The sequence below is a fragment of the Manihot esculenta genome, chromosome 3 (genome assembly GCF_001659605.2).
Source record: "Manihot esculenta cultivar AM560-2 chromosome 3, M.esculenta_v8, whole genome shotgun sequence".
NCBI classification, from domain to species: domain Eukaryota; kingdom Viridiplantae; phylum Streptophyta; class Magnoliopsida; order Malpighiales; family Euphorbiaceae; genus Manihot; species Manihot esculenta.
Genome location: NC_035163.2, coordinates 27,946,279 through 27,962,808, shown reverse-complemented (window position 1 = coordinate 27,962,808; position 16,530 = coordinate 27,946,279). Strand labels below are relative to the sequence as shown.

General features: G+C 25.8%; 1 protein-coding gene across 1 annotated transcript; it reads right to left on the bottom strand.

Moving 5' to 3' along the window:
* Window positions 1-13,185: 13,185 nt before the first annotated feature.
* Window positions 13,186-15,688, bottom strand: LOC110610625 (UPF0481 protein At3g47200). The gene is made up of 2 exons (XM_043954649.1): window positions 15,266-15,688; window positions 13,186-14,456 (listed from the first exon to the last, which is right to left on the bottom strand). The coding sequence occupies exons 1-2, from the start codon at window positions 15,557-15,559 to the stop codon at window positions 13,248-13,250; spliced, it is 1,503 nt and encodes a 500-aa protein (XP_043810584.1). The 5' UTR covers window positions 15,560-15,688; the 3' UTR covers window positions 13,186-13,247.
* Between the last annotated feature and the right edge of the window lie 842 nt (window positions 15,689-16,530).

Here is a 16,530-nt window from a genome sequence, read left to right as displayed (position 1 = left end):
CATAATATAGAAAAAAATGGATAATAATTTTAAAATAATAATACTTAATTCAATTTATTATTTTTTTTAAATATAAAATTTTAAAATTTAATAATTACGAGAGTTTAATTTATAAAAATATAAATATTTATTCATAAATATACAAAATTCAACACTAATTTATAAAAATATAAATTGTTTGCAGAAAATATGAAAAAAAATTCATAAAATAAATAGAGTCTAAATTTTCATTTATTTACAGAAAATAATTTATATTTAAAAAGTAATTTTTATAAAGAATATTTTTTTAAAAAAATATTTTCATTAAAAATATTTTTTAATGATGTAAATTATTTTTATTATTTAATTTTAATTTTAAAATAAAATTTATTACAAAAATTTATATACAGAAATCTTAATAAAAATATTAAAAAGCGTGAAAAAAGATTTTTTTATCTAAAAAAAAGTCATTTTCAAATTTACTTTTTTATTTAGTCAGAAAATATTTTTCATTAACTAATTTTTTTAATACTTCAAATGTCAAAAATATAAAATTATTTTTCTAAAAAATATTTTCTATCATAATTCTTTCAAAATCTATTTTTTTTAATTTTAAATTCATTTAAATAATAAAATTATAATATACTTTAAAATTTAAACTCAATTGTAAATAATAAAAAAAATCTAAGAGTATTATTTAAAAATCTCAAAATCCTCCCCTCATAATGCTATGGAGCACGTGCCAAATCAAAGTCTTCTCTTCTAAGTCTTCTTAATTCAGATTCCATAAAGTCATTTCAACAACCCTTCTACATCAACAATTATATCATTCGAGGACAACTAACCATTTTTATCAAATAAATACCTAAACTTTATTTTGAAGGTTAAATAAGTCCTCATTTAATATAATTTTATTTTTATAATTTTAAAAATTGTTTATAATTTATTAGTTTTGATATAAATAAATTATTAAACATAATATAAAAAAACCATAATTTTAAAATAATAAAAAATAAAAAATTATAAAATAAAAAAATAATATTTTATTGAAGAATAGTATTATATTAAATCACGATTTATTTAAATTTAAGGTAAAATTTAAAAATTTATTTAAAAATATTAAATTGGAGCAATCTTACTCAATCTTATTTCCATAAAATTTCTCAGAACTTAACTTTTTAATATATAACTTCTCATAATTTTATTTAATTAAAAGTGTGTTTAGTTTAATGATTGAATATAACTAATATTCAAAATATAAAAATTTATTTATAAATATACAAAATTCAGGATTAATTTATAGAATATATAAATGAATTATAATTAAAAAATTATTACTAAAAATTGAAATTAAAAATAATAAATTATAAATTTTAACGTCATATCAACGTAAGTTAGAGAAAAAAGTGTGACGTTATTAAACAACATAAAACCGATATACGACATAATGTTTTGATAATAAATTAAATCATAAAAAAACAAAACACACAGAACAAGGACAATGAATACATTTACTACAAAACGATGAAGTCTTTTATGGTGGGTTGTTATTTTAAAACGGTTGGATAAGATATTTTAAATTCTGACCATAAAATGAAAAATCTTGAGATTGTAACTCTTCATGTTCAACCACAAATACTTCTATAAGTCTATTATCGAGTCCTTTTTTTCAGACCAAGTCATCTTCTTTTAATTATAGACAAATCATAAAGAAAAAACTGCGGTTTAAGTAGATTATATAATTTAATTTATAATAAAATTTTTTATAATTTTATTTTAAAATAAGGAGAGTTTTTTTTTAATATCATTAATTAAAAAAAATAAAAATAAAAAATAGAATGACAGAAAAATTCATAAATATTACTTATTTTGTATTAATTTATATATATAAAAATAAAACCTATTATAACGATCTAGAAATTTTATATAATAATATGCTAATTTATTTTATAATTAATTACTCATTCTCACTTACAAATATGAAAATTGTTAGAGCGATCTAGAGATTCTACTGCTAAATTCTTTAATAACTAATTAATCATTCTTGCTTAAATTTCCTTTCATAATTCGTAGAATGTTGATTCATATTTTGGTTCGATATAATTTTTTTCAGTTTGGTAGGACTTTTTTCTCAATTCAGTTATAGTCTTGAGGAAGAGCCGTTGAAACTCGTCTTTGTACATTTTTTTTGTACGCATCATTTTATTAATTCATACTGGTTGTTGTGTTTTATTTATTAGCCATTACTTTTCAATATTAATTTTAATTAATATGGTTTACTTTTTATATACTCCTAATTTTTTTAATAGCATTTATATTATGAAGACTATGAAAATGTAATTAATAAAAAAAATATCAACATGAAATAACATAAAGTTGCATTATATTTAAATTTTTTATGAACATCAAATTAAGTATATAATGCACTATTAGTTATGGGGTAGGCCTCTTTTAAATAAATCTTTAAACAGATTAATTATATTATTAAATTAATTACATAAATTATAAGAATAAAATAAATGCAAAAAATATGAAAATTTATAAAATAAGTATAAAATTTACCTTGAAATCACCTTATATTAAAATTTTTTAATTGGTCAAATAAAATTTTAGCATATTTAATAGAATCAACCGTAAAACTCAGTAGTTTAAGGCTTTTTGTTTTTGAAAAATAACTTATAATTAAAAAATATTTTATATGAAAAATATTTTATGTTAAAAATATATTTTAATAAGATAATTTATTTTTTATTATTTAATTTTAATTTTAAAAATAAAATTTATTAATAAATTTATATATAGAAATCTTAAAAATAACTCATTTTTATAAAAATTGAAAGTCACTTTTCTTAAAATAATTTATTTTAAATATTTTTTATTAATTAAATTTTTAAATATTAAAAATATAAAAAATATTTTTCTAAAATAAACAGAACTAATACTTGCATCCATACAAGTTACATACTCATTTTTATTTTTTTTTCTATACTATTCTCGTCACCTAAAACTTTAAGAGAATAAATAAAATTAAAAACAATTATATCTACAAATTAAACACTAATTTAAATATTTTCAGCATAAACAATATACAAAAAATAATAAATAGAATAGTTAAATTAACTTGAGTGTATTTTAAATTTAATTTATCACATAAAAATATGAACTATCTTTTTATAATGGACATATAGACACTCAATAGGTAAGAAGAACTTTGTGGTTATTGATATTAATTAGTTTTTTCTTTTTGGTATATTTGATATTCTTTTTTCTTTTTAAATTTATTTTATTAGTAGCAATGGTTTTTTTTTTCTACTGAGACTTTGTCTTAATGATTTCATGTTATTGGTTTATCATTAACTGTAATATAGGAATATGGGTGTTGTCGTATTTTCTTATTTTGATTAATTTATCTCAATTGTATCGTTGAGTTGTATTGTAAAGTGTGTTTCTTTGTGGATTTTTATAGATTCTTAATAATAAGATATGATTTAATTTCTTTAATTTATTATTTTTTATGTATATTAATTGTATTGTTATAGATAGAACGGATCGATTTTAATTATAAAATTGAAAATATTGTATATTGATGAATGATTGAGGTATTTTTGGAATAAAAATCTTCTCTCTTCGCTTTAATGTTAAAACTAAAGGCATCATATAAAATAAATAACAGTAAGGTTAATTAGTTAAATTTTTTAAATATAAAGAATGTTTTAATATATTTCTTAAAATTTAAAAGTTAATTAGTAAATTTTTTTATATTATATAAAAATTAAATAAAATAATTTTTTTAATTATTAATTAAAAAATTTAAATATTAATAAAAGCGAAATGACATTTTCTCATTTCTTGGTCATGAGATGACAGAGTGTGCGATAATGAGCGAAAAACAACTCTATTTCGATAATGAGAGAAACAACTCTGATTTTATTTTATTGCAATAATCAAAAGATTAAGAGAGATTTATAATTTAGTCATTAAGTATTATCATTTTAATAAATCAATCTTTGTACTTTTAGAAACCTATTAAAATATTTTTGTCTTTTCTTTCCGTCAACAAAATAGTCTTTCCATCTATTTTTACCGTTAAAAAATATAATAAAAGACCAAATTACCCCTATGTTTTTTCCTCTTCCTCCTTTTTCTTGTTCATTAATTCTCCCTCCTTCTGCTTCTTCTTCTGCTTTTGCTTCTTCTTCTTTTTCTTTTGCTTCTTCTTTTTCTTTTACTTATTCTTCTCCTCTTTCTTCTCATTCTTCTTCTTTTTCTTCTTCTTCTCCTTCATCATCATCATCATCTTCTTTTTTGAGGAGGAGGAGGAGGAAGAGCAGGAGGGACTATTTCGTTGAAGGAAAGAAACGATAAGGACGTTTGAATATATGTGAGAAAAGTTATGAACTATTTCATTGGCAAAAAAAAAGATAAGGACGTTTTAATAGATATGAGAAAAGATAAGAACGTTTTAATAGATTTCTGAAAATATAGGGAGGGACGATTTCGTTGACGGAAAAAACGATGAGGAGTGACTATTTTGTTGATTGGAAAAAAATGATAAGGACGTTTTAATAGATATGAGAAAAGATAGAGACTATTTCATTGAGAGAAAAAAACGACAAGAACGTTTTAATAAATATGTAAAAAGATAAAAATATTTTAATAGATTTTTGAAAATATAAGGACTAACTTGTTAATAATAGCAATATTCAAAGACTAAATAAAGGGTTTTATTTGAGGGTAAAATTAAATTTTAAAAATTTTTCCTCTCCTTTATCTAATTTTAACAGAAAAGAGGACGGAAGTACTATTTCGTCGATGAAAAGAAAATATAAGGATATTTTAATAGGTTTTTAAAAATATAGAAATTGACTTGTTAATAATTGCAATACTCAAAGACTAAATTATAAATCTCTCAAAAATTAATAATGTCAGAACAAATGAAGGTATTTATACTATGTCTCTTATATGAAGATCACGTGCCTATCACTAGCAAGACTACTAACGGCTAGTACAATAATAAAAAGGAAAGAATAAAGAAACATCAAAACTACAGCGTTTTGGCAATCAGGCTTTACACCATGCATTACAAACTTACACATCAATCATGTTATACACTCCCAGCCCCTTCAAGTTGGTGCTGGAAGTAAAACCAGGTTCAACTAGGATAGGAACTAGTGGTGTAGATCGGCTTAGTGAAGATGTCTGCCAGTTGGAGAGAAAAAGAGACATGCAAGGGTAGAACGAAGCCTTTTTATAGCTACTCACAAACAATATGAAAATTAATATCAATATATTTTGTACGATGGTAAAAAATAAGATTGGCAACAATTGAAAGAGCAGTCTTGATGTCATATTTCAGTGCCATAGGTAAGTGAGCTGGAACTTGCAAGTCTTTTAAGATATAGAAAATCCATAATAATTCACAAACAATAGAAAACATAACTTGTTACTCGCCTTTGCTGAGAATTTAGAAATATTGGACTGTTTTTTAATTTTTTATGAGATTAAAGTATCTTTCAAAAAAAATGCAAAAGCATGTGAGAGATTTTCAAGAAAACGAACATGATGTCTAATCTGCATCTCAAAAGGCAAGCAGCCTGAAATCATTCTAAGCAGGGCAATACAAGCCCTGTGCAGGGGTAACTTTTAGATATCAAAGAACATGTGGGTCAGCAACCATATGGGCCGTCTAAGACTGCTCATAAATTGACTGATGCTGGACTGCATGACTTATATATAGGAATTTAGAGGCTTATGGAAACTTCTGTACTAGTAGAAATGCTTAACTAGTATAATAGGCTTTTTGGATGTGCTTAAGGGGGCAATTTTATATACTTTCTCCCAAATCAAGATTTCCATTTCATATAGGAATTTAGAGGTGCTATGAGTGAAAATTGGTTTCTGCATGTTTGTTCAAGGTGCCGGTGGTGAGCAGTTGTGTGCTGCAATTCTATAGGCTTTGCAATAACCTTGTATCTGTGACATGGCCTATTAAATGTCGTTTCCCACCATGCAGATTCAAGAGAACATGAAAGCCATTGACGTGATCCCCTTGTTGACTCCTGCCGTGATGGAGAAGATAGAGGCTGTTGTTCAAAGCAAGCCAAAACGTCCAGATTCATATAGGTAAGTAATGTAGGATTTTTGCGGGAATTATGTAGCAGATTCATATTACAAAAGTCACGCCTTAGTTCTGTTGTCATTCAAGTGTGGCTGTTGTATTGTTATATCTTGTTTCACTGCATTGAAGCATTTCAATCCGCAGTTGATTTTTCATGTGCGGGAGGGATTTTCTCATTTTACATTTACATGATGTTCACAATTCTGAATTGATGACAATTGGTTGTCTTGAATTTGGCGTGCTATAAAGATTGATATATTTTTCCATTTGAATGCTTTGTTTTGCTAGTTATTATTATCGAAAATTCTTTCTTAGACCTAGTTTACATGGTGCCATAATATAATTTATCCCATAAAAATAGGTGCACTTGTATATCTGTATTCTGTATTCGGAGACTGGACCTCGGCAAGAATTGTCCAATAAATAATGTCCTAGTAATCATATAGGAAAAGATTTAGCTTTTGGTGTTTTTTGAAATAGGGGTTGGGGGAGTCGAACCTTAGACCTTTCAAGGCTAAGGGATGCACTTTCCACCAGGCTAAGTCTTTTGTTTTCCTTAATTAAAATATTCATTAAATTATTCATGAGGATGCAAAAATAGCCGCACCCGCTTACCTATTAATAAAATTTGTTTTTCATATATAATCTTTTGTTAAAATTTATGAAAAAGTCTATATAGAGAAGTTAACAATACATCTAATACGGAACTTTGCATTTTTGTCTATTTAATGCATTGCTTTATTTATTTATATTGACATTCTCACAAAAATTGCCGTGATCATGGTATTAATTCAAAGGAAGGAATATTAAAAACGCCACCCCAAAATGAATAAGAAACCCAAAATGAATAAAAAACGTTTGCATTTATTTTACTTATAATAAGAAAGAATTGAATAAACAGTTTGAATTATGGGGAGAATGAGCAGCATGATAGCAACCAAAATAGAAATGAGAGGCCATGGGCTTTGAAAATAATGGTGTCTCAACTTGGCCATCCACAGATTCCTTCATTTCTTGCAATGCTCGTTAACATTATTCACTATATCGGCGTAGAGAGCCCTTTCGCAGAAGACATGTTCCCCAAGCTTGTTGAGTAGAATAGCAATGGTTTCATCGTCTCCCTTCCAATTATCAATTATCCCCTGGCGACAAAGTAGCTCCACATCCTTTTTAGAATTTATGAGGCTATCCATGAATATCATGTAATCAGTGAAGTATTTTGGACTCGTGAAAGAAGTCAACTGCTCATAGGCTATGAGATTTCGTAAGACACATTCTGTTGTATATGTTATTTGTATTTTTAGGATTTTAATTGTGCTGTTTACAAAATCTATATCGAACAAGTTATTTCTCTCGACAGCACTCTTGAACTTAATCCCGGCCTCTTTGAATTCTATGGCACAGCGCGTAAAACCTCTTTCCTCTGCTTGTCGCACTTTTTATAAATCTTTAGTCTTGCAGGGGAAGGTTGCCAGTGGTCATGCAATAATCCCAATAGATTCTTGATTTGTATCATATTTTCTGGAGTGTGTGCGCGACTTGAATTACACATAAATAAATAAGCCATATTTTTTTTCTCATAAATAAATCATAAAATCAATCTTTTAAAAAGTGTTGAACCACAATCATACGCTTTGCTTCATGGTAACTGCCTTAAAATTGAATTAAGAGTTTTGAATTTAGGTTTCCTGAAATTTATTTTTTAATTTTAAATTCATTTAACTAATAAAGTTATAATATATTTTAAAATTTAAACTCAATCATAAATAATTAAAAAATTTAAAAGTATATATATTTAAAAATCTCAGCACTCACATATTTAATCTGATAATAAAATACATCTGAATAAATTTAAAAATTTTTAAATTTTACTCTTTTAATTTCAAGTCCAACATTTCAAAAGAAAAAGAAAATCTCAAAATTTTAATTTAAAGTACATAATTATCTCATCCACCGGCGCTTAGCCAATTACTTATAATGCTATGCAGTACGTTGCCAAGTCAAAGTCTTCTCTTTTAAGTCTTCTTACTTTAGATTCCATAAAGTCATTTCAACAACCTTTGTACATCGACAATTATATCATTCGAGGACAATTCACCATTTTTATTAAATAAATACCTAAACTTTATTTTGAAGGTTAAATAAGTCCTCAGTTAATATAATTTTGTTTTTATAATTTCAAAAATTTACTATTTTTATATATTTTTTATTTTTGACATAAATAAAATATTAAATTTTTAATATTTTAAATTAAAAAATACTATTTTTTGTCCTATAATTTTTATTATTTTTTATTTTTTACATACGTTAAAAGAAATAATTTTTTTTATTAAATTTTAATTATATACATTTTAAAGATATTAAATAAAAAAATTATATGAATAATAATATTATATTAAATTATGATTTATTTAAATTTAAGGCAAAATTTAAAATTTTATTTTAAAAAATTAAATTGGAGCAAACTTACTCAAACTTATTTCCATAAAATTTCTCAGAACTTTACTTTTTAATATATAACTTCTCATAATTTTATTTAATTAAAAGTGTGTTTAGTTTAATAATTGAATATAACTAATATTCAAAATATAAAAATTTATTTATAAATATGCAAAATTCAGGATCAATTATAAATAAATAAATGAATTATAATTAATAAATTATTATTTAAAAATTAAAATTAAGAAAAAAGTGTGACGTTATTAAACAACATAAAACCGATAAACTACATAATGTTTTGATAATAAATTAAATCATAAAATCAATCTTTTACATCTTAAAAACACAATAGAAAACAAAATAAACAGAACAAGGACAATGAATACATTTACTACAAAACGACAATGACCAACGCCACGAAGTGTTTTATGGTTGTTCCTCTTAAATGAGTTGTTATTTTCAAACCGTTGGATCAGAATTTTTGAATCCTTGAGATTGTGAGTCTTCATGTTCAACCACAAAGACTTCTACAAGTCTATTATCGAGTTTTTTTTTTCAGATCAAGTCGTCTTCCTTTAATTATAGAGAAATTATAAAGAAGAAACGTGTGCTGTTTAAGTAGATTATATAATTTAATTTATAATAAAATTTCTTATAATTTTGTTTCAAAACAAGGAGAGTTTTTTTTTAAATATCATTTATTAACATAAAAAACAACAATAATAAAAAATAAAACGAGAGAAAAACTTATATATATTATTTATTTTATATTAATTTATATATAAAAAAATAAAAATTATTAGAATGATCTAAAAATTTTATGTAATTATATATTAATTTATTTTATAACTAACTACTCGTTTTCACATACATAGATGAAAATTATTAGAACGATCTAGAGATTTTACGTAGCTAATTAATTATTTTCGCTTAAATTTCTTTTTATAATCTGCGGCACATGAAAGATTCTATATAGTTTTTTTCAGTTTGGTATAGTTTTTTTTTTCAATTTAATTATAATCTCGAGGAAGAGACGCTTGAGTTCGTGTTTATATATATATTTTTTTATATGCATCATTTTATTAACCCATACTTGTTATATTTTATTATTAGCCGTTATTTTTTCAATATTAACTTTAATTAATGTGCTTTACATTTTATATACTCCTAATTTTATTTTATATTTATTGCACTATTTTTTCATATGACGTAATTTTTTTAATAATATTTATATTATGAAGACTATGAAAATGTAATTAATAAAATAAAATATCAATATGAAATAACATAAAGTTGCATTATATTTAAATTTTGTATGAACATCAAATTAAGTATATACTGTACTATTAGTTATGGGGTAGGTCTCTTTTAAATAAATCTTTAAACAGATTAATTATATTATTAAATATAGCTATTTTAATTTAAATTAATTACATAAATTATTATGCAAAAAATATGAAAATTTATAAAATAAGTATAAAATTTAACTTGAAATCACCTTATATTAAAATTTAATTGGTCAAATAAACTTTTAGCATATTTAATAAAATCAACCGTAAAACTCAGTAGTTTAAGACTTTTTTTTTAAAAAAAAAACTTATAATTAAAAAATATTTTATGCAAAAAATATTTTGTGTGAAAAATATTTTTTAATAAGATAATTTATTTTTTATTATTTAATTTTAATTTTAAAAATAAAATTTATTAATAAATTTATATATAGAAAACTTAAAAATAATTCACTTTTTTGTAAAAGGAGAAAGTCACTTTTTTTAAATAATTTATTTTTAATATTTTCTATTGATTAAAGTTTTATATTTTAAATGTCAAAAATATAAAAAAATGTTTTCTCCAAAACAAACATAGCCTAATACTTGCATCCATACAAGTTACACACTCATTTTTATCTTTTTCTATACTATTCTTGTCACCTAAAAATGTAAGAGAATAAGCAAAATTAAAACAATTATATCTAAAAATTAAACATTAATTTAAATATTTTCAGCATAAACAAGTATACAAAAAATAATAAATACAATAAATAAATTAACTTGAGTGCATTTTAAATTTAATTTATCACATAAAGATATGAACTATCAAGAAGTAAGAAGACTTTTCTGCTCACTGATATTAATTCTTCTTTTCTTTTTGGTATATTTGATATTCTTTTTTTTTTATTTTATTTTATTAGTGAGCAACGTTTTTTTTTTTTTTTTTTTTTCTATTAAGACTTTCTCTTAATGATTTCATGTTATTGGCTTATCATTGATTGTAATATGGGAATATGGGTGTTGTTAAATTTTTTTATTTTGATAAATGATTAAGGGGGTATTTTTGAAATAAAAATCTTCTCCCCCTCACTTTGATGTTAAAACTAAAGGCATTATATGGAAGAAATACTAGTAGGACTAATTAGTTAAATTTTTTAAATGTGAAGAATGTTTAAATAAATTTTTTAAAATTTAGAGACTAATTAATAAATTTTTTTATATTATATAGAAATTAAATAATAATTTTTGTAATTATTAATTTAAAAGCTTAAATATTAATAAAAGCGAAAGGATATTTTTTTGGTCATGAGACGACAGAGTATGCGATAATAGAGAAAAATAAATTTGGTTTTGTTTTATTGCAATAATCAAAAGATTAATAATGTTAGAACAAATAGAGGTATTTATACTATGTCTCTTATATGAAGATCACGTGCCTATCACTACCAAGACTACTAATGGCTAGTACAATACTAAAAACCAAAGAATAAAAAAACACCAAAATTACAGCGTTTTGGCAATCAGACATGTTATACACTATGCTTTACACTCCCAGCCCCTTCAAGTTGGTGCTGGAAGTAAAGCCAGGTGCAATTTGGACAGGAACTAGTGGTGTAGATCGCCTGATAACGGCTTGGTGAAAATGTCTGCCGGTTGGAGAGAAAAAGAGACATGTGAGGGTAGAATAAAGCCTTTTTGTAACTGCTCACAAACAATATGGAAATTAATGTCAATATATTTTGTACGCCGGTAAAAAATAAGATTGGCAACGATTTGAAAGAGCAGTCTTTCAGTGCAATAGGTAAGTGGGCTGGAACTTGCAAGTCTTTCAAACTATAGGAAATCTATAATAATTCACAAATAACAGTAAAGATAGCTTGATACTCACCTTTGCTGAGACTTCAGAAATAGTGGGCTGTTTTTTAACTTTTCATAAGATTATAGTATCTCCAAAAAAATATAAAAGCCTGTGAGAGATTTTCGAGAGAACGAACATGATGTCTAATCTGCATCTCAAAAGGCAAGCAGCCTGAAATCATTCTAAGCAGGGCAAAACAAGCCCTATGCAGGGACAACTTTTAGATATCAAAGAACATGCGGGGCAGCAACCATATGGGCCGTCTAAGACTGCCATAAATTGACTGATATGCTGGACTGCATGACTTATATATAGGAATTTAGAGGCTTATGGAAACTTCTGTACTAGTAGAAATGCTCAACCAGTGTAAAAGGCTTTTTGGATGTGCTTGGGGCAAATTTATATACTTTCTCTCAAATCAAGATTTCCATTTCATATAGGAATTTAGAGGTGCTATGAGTGAAAATTGGTTTCTGCATGTTTGTTCAAGGTGCCGCTGGTGAGCAGTTGTGTGCTGCAATTCTATAGGCTTTGCAATAACCTTGTATCTGTGACATGACCTATTAAATGTCGTTTCCGACCATGCAGATTCAAGAGAACATGAGAGCTATTGACGTGATCCCCTTGTTGAGTCCTGCCGTGATGGAGAAGATAGAGGCTGTTGTTCAAAGCAAGCCAAAACGTCCAGATTCATATAGGTAAGTAATGTAGGATTTTTGCGGGAATTATGTAGGAGATTCATATTACAAAGGTCACGCCTTAGTTCTGTTGTCATTCAAGTGTGGCCTTGAAGCATTTCAATCCGCAGTTGATTTTTCATGTGCGGGAGGGATTTTCTTATTTTACATTTACATGATGTTCACAATTCTGAATTGATGACAATTGGTTGTCTTGAATTTGGCATGCTATAAAGATTGATATATTTTTCCATTTGAATGCTTTGTTTTGCATTTATGATGCTGGGCAGTCAAAACCAATATAGACATAAATTTATTCATAGAGAAAAGGAGAGAGAGGGATTTGAACCCTCGATAGTTCGCAAAGAACTATAAAGTTATTATTATTGAAAAATTCTTTCTTAGACCTAGTTTACATGGTGCCATAATATGATTTATCACACAAAAATAGGTGCGATTTGTATATCTGTGTTCTGAATTCAGAGATCGGACCTCGGCAAGAATTGCCCAATAAATAATGTCCTAGTAATCATATAGGGAAAGTTTTGGCTTTTGGTGTTTTATTTTTCTTAATTAAAATATTCATTAAATTATTCATGAGATGCAAAAATAGCCACACCCTCTTACGCATTAATAAATTAATTCTTCATATATAATTTTTTATGAAAAGTTATGAAAAAGCATGTGTATATAGAGAAGTTAACCATACATTTAATACGAAACTTTACATTTTTGTCTAGTGAATGCTTTGCTATATTTATTTATGTTGACATTCACACAAAAAATTACCATGATCATGGTAATAATTCAGAGGAAGGAATATTTAAAAAGCCACGATAAAATGAACAAGAAATGTTAGCATTTATTTTACTTATAATAAGGAAGAACTGAAAAAACAGTTTGAATCATGGGAGAAGGGGCAGCATGATAGCAACCAAAACAGAAATGATAGCAGTCAAAAGAGAAATGACAGACCATGGGCTTTGAAAATGATCGTGCCTCAACTGGGCCATCCACAGATTCCTTCGTTTCTTGCAATGCTCGTTAACATTGTTCACTATATCCGCGTAGAGAGTGCTTTCGCAAAAGACGTGTTCCCCAAGCTTGTTGAATATAATAGCAATGGTTTCATCGTCTCCCTTCCAGTTATCAATGATCCCCTTGCGACAAAGTAGCTCCACATCCTTTTTAGAATTGATGAGGCTATCCATGAATATCATGTAATCAGTGAAGTATTTTGGACTCGTGAAAGAAGTCAACTGCTCATAGGCTATGAGATTTCGCAAGACACATTCTGTTATATCTGTGATTTCTATTTTTGGGCTCTTGAACTTAATCCCGGCCTCTTTGAGCTCTGTGGCACAGCGCGTACTACTTGGTTTCTTGGTTTCTCTCATTTTCTTATAAACCTCTATTCTTTCGGGGGAAGGTTGCCAGTTGTCATGTACTAATCCCAAAATACTTTTAATTTGCATCATCTCTGCTGAAGTGTATGCACGACTCATATCACAGCCTGAGCCTGATAAATAATGCTTATAGGCTTTCAAAATCAACCTAGTGAAGTTGATTTCTGGGTTTGATATCACATTGCTCGTCCTAAGCAGCTCCCATAGTATGAAGAATGGAAGTTGATTTTCAAGTAATAACAAGTCCAGCATTAATCTAACATACATATGTCCAGACCCCATAATAGGGTCTTGCACATCAAATTCAACCATTTTGTGTATAAACTCAATAATAAAGCAACCATCAATAAGCATCATTTCAATGAATTCATCATGCTCAAAGCTTAAAGGCTCTGCATAAGATTTACGAGCTTTTTCTTCCAAATTTCTTATGGTCTGCACATACCTTGATACATCTTTCTGTGCACTTCGTTGAAGGAAGCTTTGAAGATACCGTATTTTGTGATCTTCCATGGCAAGTAAATGATCTTTCCCATGGTGATAAGGACCAATTGCAATTAGTTGCGGTTCATATGCCTCTTCATTCACAATTCGTAGTTGTTTTGGCACTTTGAAAATGCAATGATCTGAGAATACAGGGGATTTATTTGTAAGCTTATCTGTAAGCTTTTGATTAATTCGCATCGTTACAAAATCTTCATTTGCTATCTGTCATAAAAAGGAAAAAACTCTATTAATCCAAATTTTAAATATTTTATTTGCCATATATTTTTTCCATCAAAAAGAAAAAATTCTGTTAATCCAAATTTTAAATCTTTATAACATGTTTCTTCTAATATCAGACATTAAAACATATCGCCTGCATTGAGAAAAGGAAAAAAGAGGAGCTATGCAGAGCATCTTACTTGTTAATTTGAAGCATATAATTATCTCATGCACCGGAGCTTAGCCAACTGAAACTTCTTAGGACTATTTATAATGCTATGCACGTGCCAAGTCAAAGTCTTTCTCTTTTTAGTCTTCTTTAGATTCCATAAATTCGTTTCAACAAGTTTTGTACATCTACAATTATAATTAATATTATTAATTAATTCATACAAAAATATTTATAAATAATTAAAATATACAAAAAATAAATAGATATAAATAATTAAAATATAATAAAATAATAAAATAATATTTATAATACTCTAATTTAAGCTTTATAAACTATGAAAAATCAAATTATTATAATTTATTATATTAATTATTGTAATAATTTTAGTCACTTTACTCTTTACAAAAATATAATTTTTATGGGTTCATTTTATATAAAACTCGACAGCATAATTTTTTTCATGTGATTCTCCTCCTCCGCTGTGTTACCGTTATCCTTGAAATGTAGTAAATTTTTTTTTTTAAAAAAAAGCATAGCCATTAAAGCAGCTAAAAAGAACCCCACATGTGAAACACCCCAAGAATCTATAATCTTTATAGTTGCACAAATGCAGGATAAAATTCAAAACTTTTGTGTTTACCGGTTTCTTCTTCATCTTCTCCTTGTCACCAGTGGCCTCGGAGCAGAATAATCTTTGAAAAGGCAGTTGCCGTTGCATATATCTTACTCCATGGAACGCCGGAGATCGTTGTGGCAGTGGGTTCAAGGCATTGGAATGAAGAAGGCGGAACAGCCACGGAAGACAGAGACAAGTCTGGATTGCTCCAGCGGTGGTGGTGGTGGTAGAAGCTATAGAAGGGGAAATATTCCAGAGAAATGGGTGCTTGAAGGAGCAGAGTCCGAGTCTGAGTCTGGTTCCTTGTGCCATAGCCATAAGAAATACTCAAAGGGGTGGGGAGCTTATTCCCTGATTTTAATGGAGGGAGTAGTGAGGTCACCGGCTGTGGCCTGCAACTCGACAGAACTAGAAGATGGAAGCAATTTGAAAGGAAAAATGGAAGAGTAATATAGGATAGTAATTATTAAATTTTTAATTTTTTTATATAATTAAATTTATTGATATATAATTTTATATTTAATGAATATTTCAGATCTTTAAATTTTTATTTTAAAATTAAAAATTATGTATATTTAATTAATAATTTTTATATTATTTTAAATGTCAATAAGTAAAATAAATATTATAATATATTCTTTATCATTAATAATTTCAAGTTTAAAATTTAAATATAAAATAATATTTTATTACTAATAATAAGTGGGTGAATTCATATAAAAAATATTATTTTATATAATAATTTTATATTATTATATATAATAATAATATAAAATATTTTAATATTTAAACTAGACAAACGATTAATTTAATTTAAAAAATGTTCTTTTTTAGCTTGAATGAATATATACTACATCTAGGTTATTGAATTTTTCTAATTTATTATTTTTTTAAATATAAAATATTAAAATTTAATAAATACAAGAGTTTAATTTATGAAAATATAAAAATTTATTTGTAAATATATAAAGTTCAGAATCAATTCATATTAAAATATAAAGATAAATCGAAACTAAAAATATTATTATTTTAATAAAAAACTTTAAAAAATAAATTATAAATTATATCGTCATATGAACATAATTATATTAGAAAAAAGTCACATTATTAAACAACATAAATAAATAAGCCATAAATAAAATCATAAATAAATCATAAAATCAATTTTTTAAAAAGTGTTGAACCACAATCATATGCTTAGCTTCATGGTCACTGTCTTAAAATTGAATTAAAAGTTTTGAATTTAGATCTCCTGAAATTTATTTTTTAATTTTAAATTAATTTAATTA

What these genes read in the sequence shown, in the direction of transcription:
- LOC110610625 (XM_043954649.1), bottom strand. Translation starts at nt 15,559, where the DNA reads ATGGCTATGGCACAAGGAACCAGACTCAGACTCGGACTCTGCTCCTTC. An exon ending in AGAAGATGAAGAAGAAACCG is followed by an intron (nt 14,457 to 15,265) that starts GTAAACACAAAA and finishes TTTTTATGACAG; the next exon opens with ATAGCAAATGAAGATTTTGT.